The sequence below is a fragment of the Scyliorhinus torazame genome, chromosome 22, assembly GCF_047496885.1.
Source record: "Scyliorhinus torazame isolate Kashiwa2021f chromosome 22, sScyTor2.1, whole genome shotgun sequence".
NCBI lineage: Eukaryota > Metazoa > Chordata > Chondrichthyes > Carcharhiniformes > Scyliorhinidae > Scyliorhinus > Scyliorhinus torazame.
The window spans coordinates 50,706,216-50,721,893 of NC_092728.1; the positions used below are offsets into that span (position 1 = coordinate 50,706,216).

Here is a 15,678-nt window from a genome sequence, read left to right on the forward strand (position 1 = left end):
CAGTGCGCCTGTTTGCTGCTCCAGTACATTGCGACTGTGCATGGCTGTTATTTTCACTATTACCCAGTTGTGTTCGTCAAGGTGCTCAGATTAGTTGTTGATGGTTTTAATTATTCTGTTATTCACCTGCAGAAATTTCCGCAAACATCTTCGGATGGTTGGAAGTCGAAGAATCAGGGTTCAAAGTAAGTCATGGGTGGTCTGTCTGTCAGTCTGCCTGTCAGTCTGCCTGTTTGTCAGTCTGCCTGTTTGTCAATCTGCCTGTCTGGCTGTTTGTCAGTCTGCCTTTCTGTCTGGCTGTCAGTCTGTCAGTCTCTGTCTGTCTGCCAGCCTGTCTGCAAGTCTGTCTGTCAGTCTGACTGCATCTGTCAGTCAATCTACCTTTCTGTCCACCTGTTAATCTGCCTTTCTGTCTGTCAGTCTGCTTGTCTGTCAGTCTGCTTGTCTGTCAGTCTGCTTGTCCGCCTTTCTGTCAGTTGCCTATCTCTCTGTCTGTCAGTCTGAGGGCCCGTCCACCTGTCTGTTTGTCCATCAGTCTGTCTGCTCCCCTACCTGTCATTTTTGTTGCTTGTGCGCTAATCTGTCTGTCATTCTGCCTATGTCTGTGTTATTCTGACATGTTCCCTGCTCATTGTCAGTTAGTCTGTCCTTCTGCCTGTTTGTGTGTCAGGCCCTGATATGAAAGATCCCCATTGCAGTTTATCAAAGGAGAGGGAGCTCTCCTGCTGTCCTGGGTAACACTTCTTCCTCAAGTAACATCACCAAAACAAATTAACTGATAATTCACCTCATTGCTGTTTGTGGGAATTCACTGTGAGCAACCTGTCTGCTTCATGGGCCTCTGGAATAATTAAGCATCGGTGAAGTACTTTACGATGCCTCGAGGACTCCACATTGATGCCTCTTACTCAATGTCTAGCCTGTGCGGTTCCTGACTGGATTAACAGCGCAGCGGGAGCATTTCTAAGGTGCTGAGTTGAAAAGACACATTTTGAAGACTTGCCGCGAAGGAGATCCCACTGTGTCTGTCTGTGACCGTGATTGGCCTCTGCCATGTTGGGCATGTTGAAGGTGTTCCAGTGATTCTCCTCCTGAGCTCCCTATCGACCGGTTCCGTGATCAGGATACAGCCGGGCTCCTGGAGTGAGGGACTTATTTTACTGAGAGAACAGTTCCCAGTGCAGCGGAGCAGGAACCTGAGTTTATCTGAGCTGTGTTATTGATAGTGTGTCAGGTTCTTCTTTCACATTCAAATTCTTCCCACTATGTGCTGGTTTAATTGGAGTGTAGAAGGAAGGAGATTGATTTTGCCATTCCGCAGTCCCTTCCTATCTCATGTCTTTATCGGTATCTTAATTGATGGCGCTTGGCCGTGTTTGGTGCAGATTCGTGGAGGTTTTGAGACAGAATGCCTGAGACTCTCAACCAAGACAATGGCCTAAACCCTCCGGCCCCGCCTGCCGGGGGAATTGTCACGGGCAGGATGGATAATTTGTTGCACGAGGGAAAGATCCGTTGAGCTCGGGTGGACATATCCGGTCCTGGGGTAGTCAGGACTGGAAAATCCGGCCCAATGGGTTATCTTGTCGGTGGCACTTTGACCCACTGCCACACTCACTAATGATCACAAGGACAATTCTGAGAAAGCTGGTGATGGGACACAAGTCTGTACCTATCACGCAGAGCTCCAGATTGCAAATTGGGTATGTCGTGTTAGGTACACTGGTCTAACACTGGCTGCAACTGGATGCAGCATAGATCAAAAAGATACTCCAGACCTTGAAGTTAGTTCAATCAGGTTTATTGAACTAATAGCACAGTTAGCACAGTTCTCTGTGAGTTCGACTCTCTGCCAACTTAAGTGTGGTTACTCTGACTGAACCAGACTAGCTCTTAGCCACGTGGTGGGGCTGTGAGATTGTAACAACACCCTTGACTGACTCTCTAGATGTTCATCAGTGGAAAGAGGCGGAGTGTGAGTGCCTCGTGTCTTTTATAGTCAGATCCCACCCCTGAGTGTCCTGCCTGCTTATTGGTCATGTCCTGTTCCCTGTGTCCATTAGCTGCTTGTCTGTATATCATTATGTGTGTGTCTGCATATCATGACAGAGTACTCCATACAATTGGTGCCCTGTGACGAGAAGGAAGCTTAGAATTCCTACAGTGCAGAAGGAAGCCATTCTGCCCATCGGGTCTGCACTGACTGTCTGAAAGAGTACCCCCAACTAGGCCCATACCTCTACCCTATCCCCGCAACCCCATAACCCCACCCAACCTGTAAGTCCCTGGACACTAAGGGGGAATGTTTCAGTATGGCCAGTCCATCTAACCTGCACTTCTTTGAACTGTGGGAGGAAACCGAAACAAACCCACGCAGACATGAGGAGTACCTGTAAACTCTACAGAGACCGTCAATCCAAGGCCGGATCGAAGCCATGTCCCTGGCACTGTGAGGCAGCAGTGCTAACCACAGTGCCACCATGCTGCCCCATACCCGCTTAACTGAGTTCCAAGTATGGCCATGGGACTGGTGGTCTAATGCAGAGGCCTGGATTCATAAACCAGAAATAATTAGTTCAGATCCCACCATGGCAGTTCAGAGAATTCTGTTTTCGAGGTTTAAGAAAAGAAACTGAAAGTAATAAACTGGTATCAGTTTTGAGTCAAAACATCCCAACTGATGAAGTCATGTCCTTTAGGGAAAGAAGCCCTCCATCATTACCTAGTGTAGTCCCACACCAATGTAATTTCATAGATTTCATAGAATTTACAGTGCAGAAGGAGGCCATTCGGCCCATCGAGTCTGCACCGGCTCTTGGAAAGAGCACCCTACCATCCTATCCCCATAACCCAGTAACCCCACCCAACACTAAGGGCAATTTTGGACACTAAGGACAATTTAACATGGCCAATCCACCTAACCTGCACATCTTTGGACTGTGGGAGGAAACCGGAGCACCCGGAGGAAACCCACGCATTGTCTCTGAGCTGCTCCCTGATGTGGTCCAGTCAGCGACACAGTTGTCTCAACCCGCCAAGCATACCTTCATGGAGCGTAGCGGTTCACAAAGTATTCCTTCCGACATCTTCTTGGGCAGCTATAGGAGTGGACTATAAATACCGCCCTTAACCGCAATGCCCAAGCCTGAAGGAAACAAAACAAATGCGGGCAGCATGGCAGCACAGTGGCTAGCACTGTTGCTTCACAGCGCCAGGGTCGCAGGTTCGATTCCCGGCTTGGGGAAGTCTGCATGTGCGGAGTCTGCACGTTCTCCCCGTGTCCGCGTGACTTTCCTCCGGGTGCTCCGGTTTCCTCCCGAAAGACGGGCTGTCAGGTGAATGGGACATTCTGAATTTTCCCTCTGTGTACCCTAACAGGCGCCGGAGTGTGGCGACGAGGGGATTTTCACAGTAACTTCATTGCAGTGTTAATGTAAGCCTACTTGTGACAATAGTAATAATAACTTATTATTATTGAGACGACAAATACCATTGTTTGATTGGGCCCTGCCACTTCCCCTAAGGATGCTGGGATAACATCACCTTCCAAAAACATTCCCTTAATTAGCTTCCCTTCACTGGACACTATGAGGGAGATCGAGAGCAGTGTGTAGGTCTGACAAAATCCCACCTCTAGGAGGCCAGTGACTGGGGAATCCGCGCACACCTACCTTCACCTCAGGGCTAGAATTCTCAGGCTGTTCGCTTGCAGCGGGCTTCTCTGGTCCCGCTCTCAGCGCACCCCTGCCTGTGGGTTTCCCGGCAGTGTTGGGTGTCTTCAATGGGAATCCTGCCACCAGCGGAGGCGGAAGAGACCCCACTCCACTGCGCATGCGCGGGGATGCCGTGAGCAGCCGCTGATGCTCCCGCGCGTGCGCCGCCCGGCAAAGTCATTTCCGCGCCAGCTGGCGGGGCACCAAAACCTTTCCCGCCAGCTGGCGGGGCGGAAATCAGTCCGGCGCGGGCCTAACCCCTCAAGCTGAGGTCCCGGCCCCTCAAGATGCGGAGACTTCCGTACCTTTGGGGTGGCGCGATGCCGGACTGATTCGCGCCGTTTTTGGCACCGGTCGGCGGACATCGCGCCGATATCGGAGAATTCCGCCCCTTATCTGAATGTTGGCATCACTGGCAGTGCAGGACCTCCTCAGTACCGCACTGGAGAGTCAGCTTAGCCTGCAGTCCATGACCTTTTGGTTTGTGAGCAAGACTGAGCCACGTCTGACATACCGAGCTGGAGGTTACTCATGAGGGGCGAGATTCTCCGACCCCCCGCCGAGTCGGAGAATCGCCGGGGGCTGGCGTGAATCCCGCCCCTGCCGGTTGCCGAATTCTCCGGCACCGGAGATTCGGCGGGGGCTGGAATCGCGCCGCGCCGGTTGGCGGCCCTCCCCCCGCGATTCTCCGGCCCGGATAGGCCGAAGTCCCGCTGCTAGAATGCCTGTCCCGCCGGCGTGGATTAAACCACCTACCTTACCAGCGGGACAAGGCGGCGCGGGCAGGCTCTGGGGTCCTGCGGGGGGCGCGGGGCGATCTGGCCCCGGGGGGTGCCCCCACTGTGGCCTGGCCCGCGATCGGGGCCCACTGATCTGCGGGCGGGCCTGTGCCGTGGGGGCACTCTTTTCCTTCCGCCTTCGCCACGGTCTCCAATATGGCGGAGGCGGAAGAGACTCCCTCCACAGCGCATGCGCGGGGATGCCGTGAGCGGCTGCTGACGCTCCCGCGCATGCGCTGCCCGGAGATGTCATTTCCGCGCCGGATGGCGGGGCGGAGGTCAGTCTGGCGTGGGCCTAGCCCCTGAAGGTTGGGGCTCGGCCCCCCAAGATGTGGAGGATTCCGCACCTTTGGGGCGGCGCGATGCCCGACTGATGTGCGCCGTTATTGGCGCCGGTCGGCGGACATCGCGCCGATACCGGAGAATTTCGCCCGAGGGCTGTATTCTCTGCTGGCGGGATTTGCTGTTACGCCGGCAGCGCACCCACGCCCGGGGATTTCCCGACGGCGTGGGGCTGTCCACAATGGGAAACCCTGTTGGCCGGCTGGCTGGATGGAATATCCCGCTGCTGGCGGGGGCGCGCCGCACCAGAAAACTGGTCCCGGCAAGAATTCCTTTCAGCACTGGGGAACTGAACTTGGAGATCGGGCCGCCATTTGGAAAGGTTGCCCCCACCTCTAAGTGAGTTTGTGGGACCCCCCACACATGGGCAATGTCACCCCCCCAACACACATGGACACTACCCAACATCCCCCAAGTGAGAACACCCCCACAGGGTGTCCCTGGGGGTTCCCCCTCTTCAGGCCCCCCAAGTCGCTTTACAGCACCCCCTCCCTTCTAAGACACCCCCACTGCTCCCCAACTTTCCGGAGGCTCCTACTTACCTCCCCTGCACTCCCCCACCTGTCAAACCTCCCCTCTACCCTTATTTCGTGGGCATGGTCCCCCTTGCCCCCTGACTCTTGGCAGTGGCACTCTGGTACTCGGGCACCCTTGCACTGGCACCCAGGCAGTGCTCCTGCTGGCTTGGCAGTGCCATCTGGGTACCTAGGCAGTGAAAAGCTGGCAGTTCCAAGGTGCCAGCTGGGCAGTGCCAAGGTGCCCATGTTCCAGGAGGAGGGCCAGGGGGTCACCCTGCACTTACCCTGCCCATCCAGAGGGTCTCCAATGGACCAGAAGACCCCCTGGGTGCCATTCTGCCCGGTCCACATTTGTGTGGACCAGCACTGATCTACGCCCAGCTGTAGCCTCCCCGGGGAGGCCGGAGAATTGAGCAGGCCGGTGGATCCCGGGCAGATAGGTAGTAAGTAGGTTTACGACCTACTTCCGCGAGCGACAAGTCACGCTCATTTGGGGCTGAGTTCCGACTCTGACGGCTGTCAGGAGGCTCGCTGCAGCCTCTCCCGGGATTCTCCACCCGCGTTGTGCTCTCGCTCGAGCGCAACGCGGCGGGAGAATCGGGCTCGAAGTGTTGATGCTGACGTAGGATTCCTGGACTTTCACGACAGCAAAAGTGCTGCCAAACCTGGATCGATTCAGCGACTGTGGGGGGGCTCGCACCGGCGCCACGAGGAACCCAATCGATCCCAATGAAAAACGTGGGATTCGCCGGGTCCGTGATTGACTTGGGAGGCTGACAAGCTGCAGCTGCACATACACATTACACTGCCCACACACACCATCTCGGCCAACAATTTGGCACTGGTTGTGCTGGAGTGAGCCCATACAGCTGATGGGTCGGCTAGGGGGTAGAGGGCACATAGGGGGAACACCTATACAACCTGTAGCTCTCCGTTCACAGTGGGCTGGTAGCGGTGTGCGCAGCTGCATGGCTGCCTTGCCGGCTGCGACAATGATGTTCCGTGCCTGTCCACCCCAACCCCACAGCCCACCTCCTGGCCACCCTCAGCTACTCCCCCTGGCCCTGACAGAAGCCCTCTGACCTGTGGCAGTACTGTCCATACCCCCCCTCTCTCCCTCGGCGCCTGTTTCACGAGTTATAAAAGCACAAGTGAACCGCGCCGTCAGAAACACGCCCCATTGGAGGTGTAGCATCGTGGAGGCCCAGGAGAATACCGGCTCAGGCCCACTAATGACATGTAAACGGTGTTTACTGGACGCGCGTTTCGGACCGCATTGCCGCTGTAGAGGTGAAGGGAATCGCGATTTCTGCTGAGTTTAATGGGAAAATCCAGAAAGGTTTTAAAACACGGCGAGGCGAAGAGTAAGGTGCAGTTTATGTGAAATGAGGAGTGTGTAGTTACTGGAGATTTACAGCGAACAGCGTATCCCCGAAGTTGCTGGACAATTTGTTCGTTAACGGCTTGAACCATCGACACGTCATCATTTATACAGTGTTTTCCAGCCCGGTGTCACTGGTGAGTAATGAAAGGGACAGCATGATGGTGCAGTGGTTCGCACTGCTGCCTCACGGCGCCGAGGTCCCAGGATCGATCCCGGCCCCGGATCACTGTCCGCGTGGAGTTTGCACATTCTCCCCGTGGCGGCGTGGATCTCACCCCCACAAAACTAAAAAGATGCGCAGGGTAAGTGAATTGGCCCCGCTCAATTGCCCCTTAACTGGAAAAAAAAAATTGGGTACTCTAAATTTATTTTTTAAAAAGCGGCGTGTAATGACAAGATCTGCACGGAGACAAAGTGCTGGGTAAATGAAAGTCCTTTCTTCGGTTTGGCGGGGACGTCCTGGGACATCGTTCACAGCTCCTGCCCTTAATTCCTGGTGAGAGACTCAACTCAGGTGGGTGTTGGAGGTGGACAGGGCGACGCCACCCCGTCCTGTAATAACGCTCGTTCCGACTGGAAAATGGCCGCGACACTGCGAGGGCGACTGGCACCGGCAAAATCCAAGAGGAGGTGGCAAATTCAGGAGAGGAAGCAGCCCCCAAAGGGGATTGATAACAGCCTTTGTGATAGGGGACAGGCCGGCAGTTCCCATTCCAGGGTATGTGGATAATTGTCTGTTAAATTCTCCGGTGGATTCATCGCCCATCACCAGCCCAGTTCTTTCGTGCATTATTTAATGGTAATCTGCACCTTAAGTACCTTATTGCCTTGCTTATGTTAAAGACTAATTAAAGACACCCCCTCAGGCGTCAGTGTCAGACTTGATTAAGAGTGTGAGCAGCTTACTCATGGTGAGACTCAAACACTAATGACAGCAACACGCACGGGAAATTAATGAGATGGACCTGGGTGGTGAGCGGTCAGTGATTAGATTCTAGAGCTTCCTCAAGCTGGCAGTGTCCCTGAGTCTCCGCAGCACAAATTACAAGTGCTGACCACTCCCTTCGCACATTGACCCCTCATTCATACATGGACCCCTCATCTTATAGGGCAGCACAGTAGCACAGTGGTTAGCACAGTTGCTTCACAGCTCCAGGGTCCCAGGTTCGATTCCCGGCTTGGGTCACTGTCTGTGCGGAGTCTGCATGTTCTCCCCGTGTCTGCGTGGGTTTCCTCCGGGTGCTCCGGTTTCCTCCCACAGTCCAAAGATGTGCAGGTTAGGTGGATTGGCCAGGCTAAATTGCCCTTAGTGCCCAAAAAAGGTTAGGTGGGTTTACTGGGTCACGGGGATGGGATGGAGGCGTGGGCTTAAGTGGGGTGCTCTTTCCAAGAGGCGGTGCAGACATGATGGGCCGAATGGCTTCCTTCTGCACTGTAGATTCTTTGATCCTATCTCACATGCTGACCCTTGGCCTCACACGCTGAACCCTCCCCACACCACATTGAACCCTCCCCTCCCCACACTGACCCCTCCCACACTGACCCCTCCCACACTGACCCCACCCACACTGACCCCTCCCACACTGACCCCTCCCACACTGTCCCCTCCCACACTGACCCCTCCCACACTGACCCCTCCCACACTGACCCCTCCCACACTGACCCCTTGACACTGATCTTTCCCCTCTCCACACTGACCCCCCCACACTGATCTTTCCCCTCCCCACACTGACCCCTCCCACACTGTCCCCTCCCACACTGTCCCCTCCCACACTGTCCCCTCGACACTGATCTTTCCCCTCCCCACACTGACCCCCCCACACTGATCTTTCCCTCCCCACACTGACCCCTCCCACACTGACCCCTCCCACACTGACCCCTCCCACACTGTCCCCTCCCACACTGACCCCTCCCACACTGACCCCTCCCACACTGACCCCTCGACACTGATCTTTCCCCTCCCCACACTGACCCCCCCACACTGATCTTTCCCCTCCCCACGCTGACCCCTCCCACATTGATCTTTCCCCTCCCCACACTGCCCCCCCACACTGATCTTTCCCCTCCCCACACTGACCCCTCCCACACTGACCCCTCCCACACTGACCCCTCCCACACTGACCCCTCCCACACTGACCCCTCGACACTGATCTTTCCCCTCCCCACACTGACCCCTCCCACACTGACCCCTCCCACACTGATCTTTCCCTCCCCACACTGACCCCTCCCACACTGACCCCTCCCACACTGACCCCTCCCACACTGATCTTTCCCTTCCCCACACTCACCCCTCCCACACTGATCTTTCCCTTCCCCACACTGACCCCTCCCACACTGATCTTTCCCTTCCCACACTGACCCCTCCCCTCACTGACACCTCCCACACTGATCTTTCCCCTCCCACACTGACCCCTCCCCTCACTGGCCCCTCCCCCACTGATCTTTCCCCTCCCACACTGACCCCTCCCACACTGATCTTTCCCCTCCCACACTGACTCCTCCCCTCACTGGCCCCTCCCACACTGATCTTTCCCCTCCCACACTGACACCTCCCCTCACTGACACCTCCCACACTGATCTTTCCCCTCCCACCCTGACCCCTCCCCTCACTGGCCCCTCCCACACTGATCTTTCCCCTCCCATACTGACCCCTCCCACACTGATCTTTCCCCTCCTACACTGACCCCTCCCAAACTGATCTTTTCCCTCCCCACACGGACTCCTCCACTCCCCACACTGACCCCTCCCCACACTGACTCCTCGACTTGCTGTGCTGTGTCCTATCGGAGTGTGTTGGAAGTGTGCACGTGACATGGAAAGGTGGCCCACTGTGTAAGCTCAGTGTGAGCGAGCGTGAGGAATCCCATTGCCTCAGTGATTGATTCCTCTGGTTGAGGGAGGTTTCAGAAAACCTTGTGCTTCCCACTCAGTTTTAGATCCGGCAGTAAGACTCACTATGTGTTATAACCTGCTCGGATCCTATTGGCTGGGAACAATTGGTTACCCCATGTTATTTGGTGAATATGGGGCGGGATTCTGCCCTAACCGGCGGGGCGACAACTCCGGCGGGAAGGAGTGGCGTGAACCACTCCGGCTTCTGGCCGCCCCAAAGGTGCGGAATCCTCTGCACCTTCAAGGGCTAGGCCGGCACCGGAGTGGTTTGCGCCGCGTCGGCCGGCGGTGAACGGGCTTGTCGCCACGCCAACCGCGCCGAAGGGCCTCCGCAGGCCGGCGCGAGTTGTCACATGCGTGGGAGCGCCAGCATGTGCTGGCGTCATCCGAGCGCATGCGCAGAGGGCTTTGGCTCCGCACCGACCATCGCGGACCGCTACAGCCGCCGGTGCGGACGAATAGAGTGCCCCCACGGCACAGGCCCGCCCGCGGATCGGTGGGCCCCGATCGCGGGCCAGGCCACCGTGGGGGCACCTCCCGGTGTACATATTCTTGTAAATAAAGTTACTTTCTGCTTGTCTCTCCAAATGCGTGCTGGATTCTTCGTGACCTTCACAAAACTGATAAGGAAGATGTCCCACTGGGATTCTGATGGATATGGAGAGAGACATTCTGTTACTCCTTACCACTGTTGTTCGTGGGCAGCAATCAGCTCATTCCTGCTTCACTGGCTCACATGTTGACTGACCCCTTACCTCACATGCCCCCCAAAATTTCATCTTAACATCAGCAGTACACTGCATTTATATAGCACCGTGTTGTTAGCGAAACATTCCAAGATGCTTCACAGGATCATAATTTGACTAAAACCTATACAGGGAAACATGAGGCCAGGTGAACGAAAGACTGGTCAAGGAGCTTGATTTCAAAGACTGTCTAAGTGGAAAAAGATGAACAGAGAGTCAGAAAACTGCCCTATAATCCAATGTAAATAATAGCAGGAGAAACGGAATAATGTCTGTGTTATAAACGTGATACATGTGTGTTACATGTTTACACTGTGTGTGTACATGGGTTAGATCTTTTGTACATGTGCACCATACATGCTATTTACATTTCTATCTGCATATATAGATTAGATATGTTAACGTTCATATACATTATCCACATGCTATTATACACATATATTTCATACATTTATATATGTGTGTGCATTGTATAGTATGGTGTATATGTGTGTGAATGCAATATATATATATGTCACCTGTAGAAAATATAGAAATACATGTAAATCGTACAGACATTATGCATTACGTATGTGGTTTATGCATTATATAGAATCTATAGAATCCCTACAGTGCAGAAGGAAGCCATTCGGCCCATCAAGTCTGCACTGACCCTCCAAAAGAGCACCCTACCTAGGCCGGCTCCCCGGCCCTATCCTGATAACCCCACCTAGCCTGCACATCTTTGGACTATGGGAGGAAACCGGAGCACCCGGAGGAAACCCACGCAGACATTGGGAGAACGTGCAGACTCCGCACAGACAGTGGCCCAGGGCCAGAGTTGAACCCGGTCCCTGCTGCTGTGCCACCCTATTATTTATATTTATATATATACTGTATGTTACGTACATTATATGCTTGTGTATATATATATATATATATCCGACATGCATGTGCAACATATATAAATATGTCTAGATGTGTACAGTATAAATTTATGTGTGCATACTATTCTTCCTCCTCTTTCAGCTTTATCCATATTACACAGTCTCCGGAATGCTGGTTGATCACACTCATATCAACCATCATTTTGGATTTGGCAGATGTTTTTACAGCAGATGCTCTTTCTGCCATTAACTCTCCCCATTTATCCGGGCTGGGGACCATGCTCGCTGGCTTGTCAAACCATAACCAATGTTATCTTTACATTGTACAAAATGAAAGGGTGGGAAAATTAGGGGCATTAACAATTTCCCAAAATGTTTTTCCAGCGAGTGACACACGGTACCAGGACTGGGTACCGTTTTTATATATGTGTGTGCCTGTGTGTGTGCACTTATAGGTGTTTGTTTTGTAACGGTTTTATATGTTTCTGAGTCATATCTGCGTTCTCTACCAGGATACATATTGTGTGAAATACATTTTTGTGTTCATTTATGTGCATCTTGCTGAAAGTCTTTGTGTCTGTGTTTGTGCGCGTGTATGAGAATTTGTGTTTATGTGTGCGTCTGTCTGTGTGCGTGATGTGTCTCTGTGCATTTGTCTGTATGTCTGTGTGGGTGTTTGTTTGTCTGTGTCTGTGTGTCTGTGTGTGCATTTATGTAACTGTGTGCATTTCTGCGTGTATGTGTGTGTGTCTGTGTGTGAGTATGTTTGTGTCTGTGTGTCTGTGTCTGAGAGTGTGTGTGTCTGTGTGCATTCATGTGAGTGTGTATCTGAGTGTGTGTCTATCTGCATTTGTGTGTGTGTGAGTGTAAGTGTGTGAGTGTGTGTGAGTGGATGTGTATGTGTGAATGAGTGCGCCCATGTGGTGTGTGTATGTGTGTATTCATGAATATGTACATTTGTGTGTGTGTGACTGTGTCTGAGTGCATTTGGTTGTGTGAGTGAGTGAGTGTGTGTGCGCCTGTGTGTGTGTTAGTGTGTGTATGTGTGTGAGTGTACGTGTGTGTATGAGTGTGCGTAATTTCAGTGTCTGAAATTTTCCATCGTGCCATTGGACACATAGTGGATGGGTTACCAGGCATCCACGTTTATGTCGATGATATCATCATCTGGGGGTCCACATGTGAAGAGCATGATGGGAGGCTCCCTGGAGTCCTACAATGGGTAACAAAAAAATGGCCTCAAGCGCAGGCATGCGCAGATTGAAAACAAATGCCTTGGGTTAGTCACAGGTTTAGAAAAATTCCATGATTATGCATATGGACTGCCAATGTTTCTGGTGGAGACTGATCACAGGCCACTTATTTCCATTGTGCAAACAAATTTGTGCAAAATGTCCCCGGGAATACAGCGCCAATGATGAAGGTCCAGTGCTACGACTTTGACCTCATCAATACACCAGGCAAGAACCTTGTGGTCACTTTCTCGAGCCATGGGCATCAATGAAGTACGCCTGGTTTATGAGGATGTGCAACTACATGTCAATCTTGTCGCTTCCAGTCTCCGATGAGAAGTCGCGCTGAATAAAGGCAGGAACAGCCAAGGACGTAGTCCTGCAATAGGTGCTCAAATGTCTCCGAGAGGGAAGGCCTAAGTGTTCCTGCTCAGGATACTACAACGTGTGGTGAGAATTGAGTGAGGTGAATGGCCTTCTTGTGCGGCAGGACAGGATTATGATTCCGCATTCCTTGAGGCTGCTCATGCTTAAGAAGCTCCGTGAAGGGCACCTGGGAATTGAGAAGTGCAAGCGCAGGGCCAGGGATACAATCTATTGGCCCAGGCATCACCCAAGACATTGCAGGTATGGTCGATCACCGTGACACGTGTCAGAAAATCAGCTGCAAGCAAAGCAAAGAGCCAATGCAGGTGGGTGACATTATCGCAAGTCCGTGGCAGAAAGTGGGCATGGACCTGTTCCAAGTCAATGGGAAAGACTACCTTGTAATTATTGACTACTTCTCGAACTATCTGGAGGTTGCATATTTAGCGAACTTGACTGCTCGCTGTGGCAAACGACATGCCAAAGCGATTTTTGCCTGGTATGGTTATACCAAGCATTGTTATGTCAGACAATGGGCCGTGTTTCAAAAATCATGAATGGACTGAATTTGCCCGTCACTATGATTTTAGGAACATCACCTCGAGACTCCATATCTCCAGTGGAACGGGAAGGCAGAAAAGGGTGATGACACCTTAAAGCAGCTGCTAAAGAAGGCCAATGATAGCCAAGAAGACATCTATTTGGCGCTTCTCAGCTATCGTTCAGCGCCACTTGCCAATGGACTGTTGCCCTCACAGCTGCTCATGAACACACAGCTACGGACAACCCTGCCTTCCATGGCAGCTCCCCCTGTAGATCAACGACTGGAGCGGAAATTGCTTTTTCAAAAGAGGAGGCAGAAAGAGGTCTATATATATCCGCAAGGAAGTTCCAGCCACTACATCCAGGTGATACTGCCAGACTCGAGGATGACAATGGAAATGGATAGTCAGAACTTGCAAAGGGTTTGCAGCAGGCAGGCAGGACCCCATTCATTTCTGGTTCTTACTGGCGAAGGAACTGAAGAGCGCGACCAAAAGTGTAACGGCCTTTCGTGCTGAGTCCAGCAGAAGAGCTGGTCTGTAATCCCAAACTTGACAAGGACACAGACCACCCAACAGAGCCAGTGATCACAGAAGCATCCGCAGCAGTGAATGCGGAATGAACAGGTACACCAGCAACCAGTGAAGGTGGTACACGATCGCCGATTCAGCCATCACTCAGGAGATGAACCAGATTACATCGCAAGCCTGACAGATTGAATTTGTAATAAACTGTGTACAGTGTATGTTAAAGCCATCACGCATATCAGGTTGTTTAAAGAACAGTCATGTTTGCAAATATTAATGCCTCCAAAGGAAGGGGGATGTGGCGATATGCATGCACGCATAAATGTATATAGTTGTATAAATGTATATAGTTGTATAAATGTATATAGTTGTATAAATGTATATAGTTGTATAAATGTATATAGTTGTATATCATGGCTATTGGTATGAACGCGGGCCAGCAGGTGGCATCAGACATCCATCACGTGTCTGGAGAGACCTGCCAGTTGGTAGTAAGACGTACAACAGGATAATCGCACTGAATTCATTTAGTAATTTTGTCGGTATAGTAATCTGTTAGTTATCTTTCCACGTGTTTGCCAATAAATCATCTTCCGAGTTAAACAATTAGATGTTCTGTGTACATCATTACAACGGTGGGATCACAGGACACAACACGTGTGACTATGAGTTTAAGTGTGTGTGAGAATGTTTGTGAGTGTAAGTGTGAGCATGTGTGTGAGTGTAAGTGTGCGTGAGTGTGCGTAAGTGTGAGTGTAAGTGAGCATGTGTGCAAGTGTAATTATGTGAGTACGTGTTTGTGAGTGTAAGTGTGCGAGAGTGGTTGTGAGCACTCGTGTGTGTGTGATTGCGTGTGTGTGTACATGTACAGATGTGCATCTTTAATTGTTTTTCAATTTTCAGGTCCTTCAGAGAGACAAGAGAAGAGTTTTGGTCGTTCCTGGAGTGACCCCACGCCAGTGAAGTCTGACTTGATATGTGACCCTCGAGACAGTAGGTTCATTCATTACTTTACACAGCTCTTTGTCTCACCTTTCACTCAGAATGCCATGGGTTCAAGCCCCACTTGGAACTTGAACACAGAATTTACGCTGGCAGCATTGAGGGGATGCTGCATTGTTGCTGATGCTGTCTTCAGGATGAGACTTAAACTGCCTGTTTATGTAATTGTAATTCACCCCTGAGGATTTTTAAAAAATTATCTGCAGACCTCCTGGCCATTACTCCCTCAAACACCACCAACCAAACTGCACGGCTGGGATTCTCCGCCAGCGTGATTCTCCGTTATGCCGGCGCCCGGGGGTTTCCCGACGGCGTGGGGCTGCCCCACAATGGGAAACCCCATTGGCCGGCCGGTGTAACGGAGCATCCCGCCGGCGGGTCGGGGCGGAAATGTGGCGCGGCGGGGAATGCCCCATTTTCATTGTTCAATTCATTGATGGTTTATTGGATCTTACTGTGTGAAAATCTGCTGGCACATCTTCTGGCTGTATTTCAGAAAGGGGTTGCTGGAAGTGCAGCATCTTGGGATAGCGGGAAAACCTGATGCAGTTCTGCATCTAAGAACATGCATAGTGTTTTCCCTCTTTGTTCTTTCACATGTCCCTACGACACCATTTTACCTCCAAAATCCAGTTCTGAGACAGGATAGTCGGGTTGCTAATGTGTGGGTCATTTCACCTTTGCACAATAGTGGAAAGCAGGTCTTGTTGGATCAGTCGCCCACCCGGTTTACAATATCATCCCGGGTTAATTGAGCTCTGCTCCTAC

General features: G+C 52.1%; 1 protein-coding gene across 2 annotated transcripts in view; it reads left to right on the top strand.

The window, feature by feature from the left end:
• The window catches only part of nsmfb (NMDA receptor synaptonuclear signaling and neuronal migration factor b), a 172,264-nt gene that overhangs the window by 44,615 nt on the left and 111,971 nt on the right, over positions 1 to 15,678 (top strand). For both annotated transcript variants that reach the window (XM_072488207.1, XM_072488206.1), the window contains 2 exons: positions 133 to 185; positions 14,812 to 14,901. In XM_072488207.1, the coding sequence (XP_072344308.1) occupies positions 133 to 185; positions 14,812 to 14,901 (143 nt within the window). The remainder of the gene's footprint in view (positions 1 to 132; positions 186 to 14,811; positions 14,902 to 15,678) is intronic.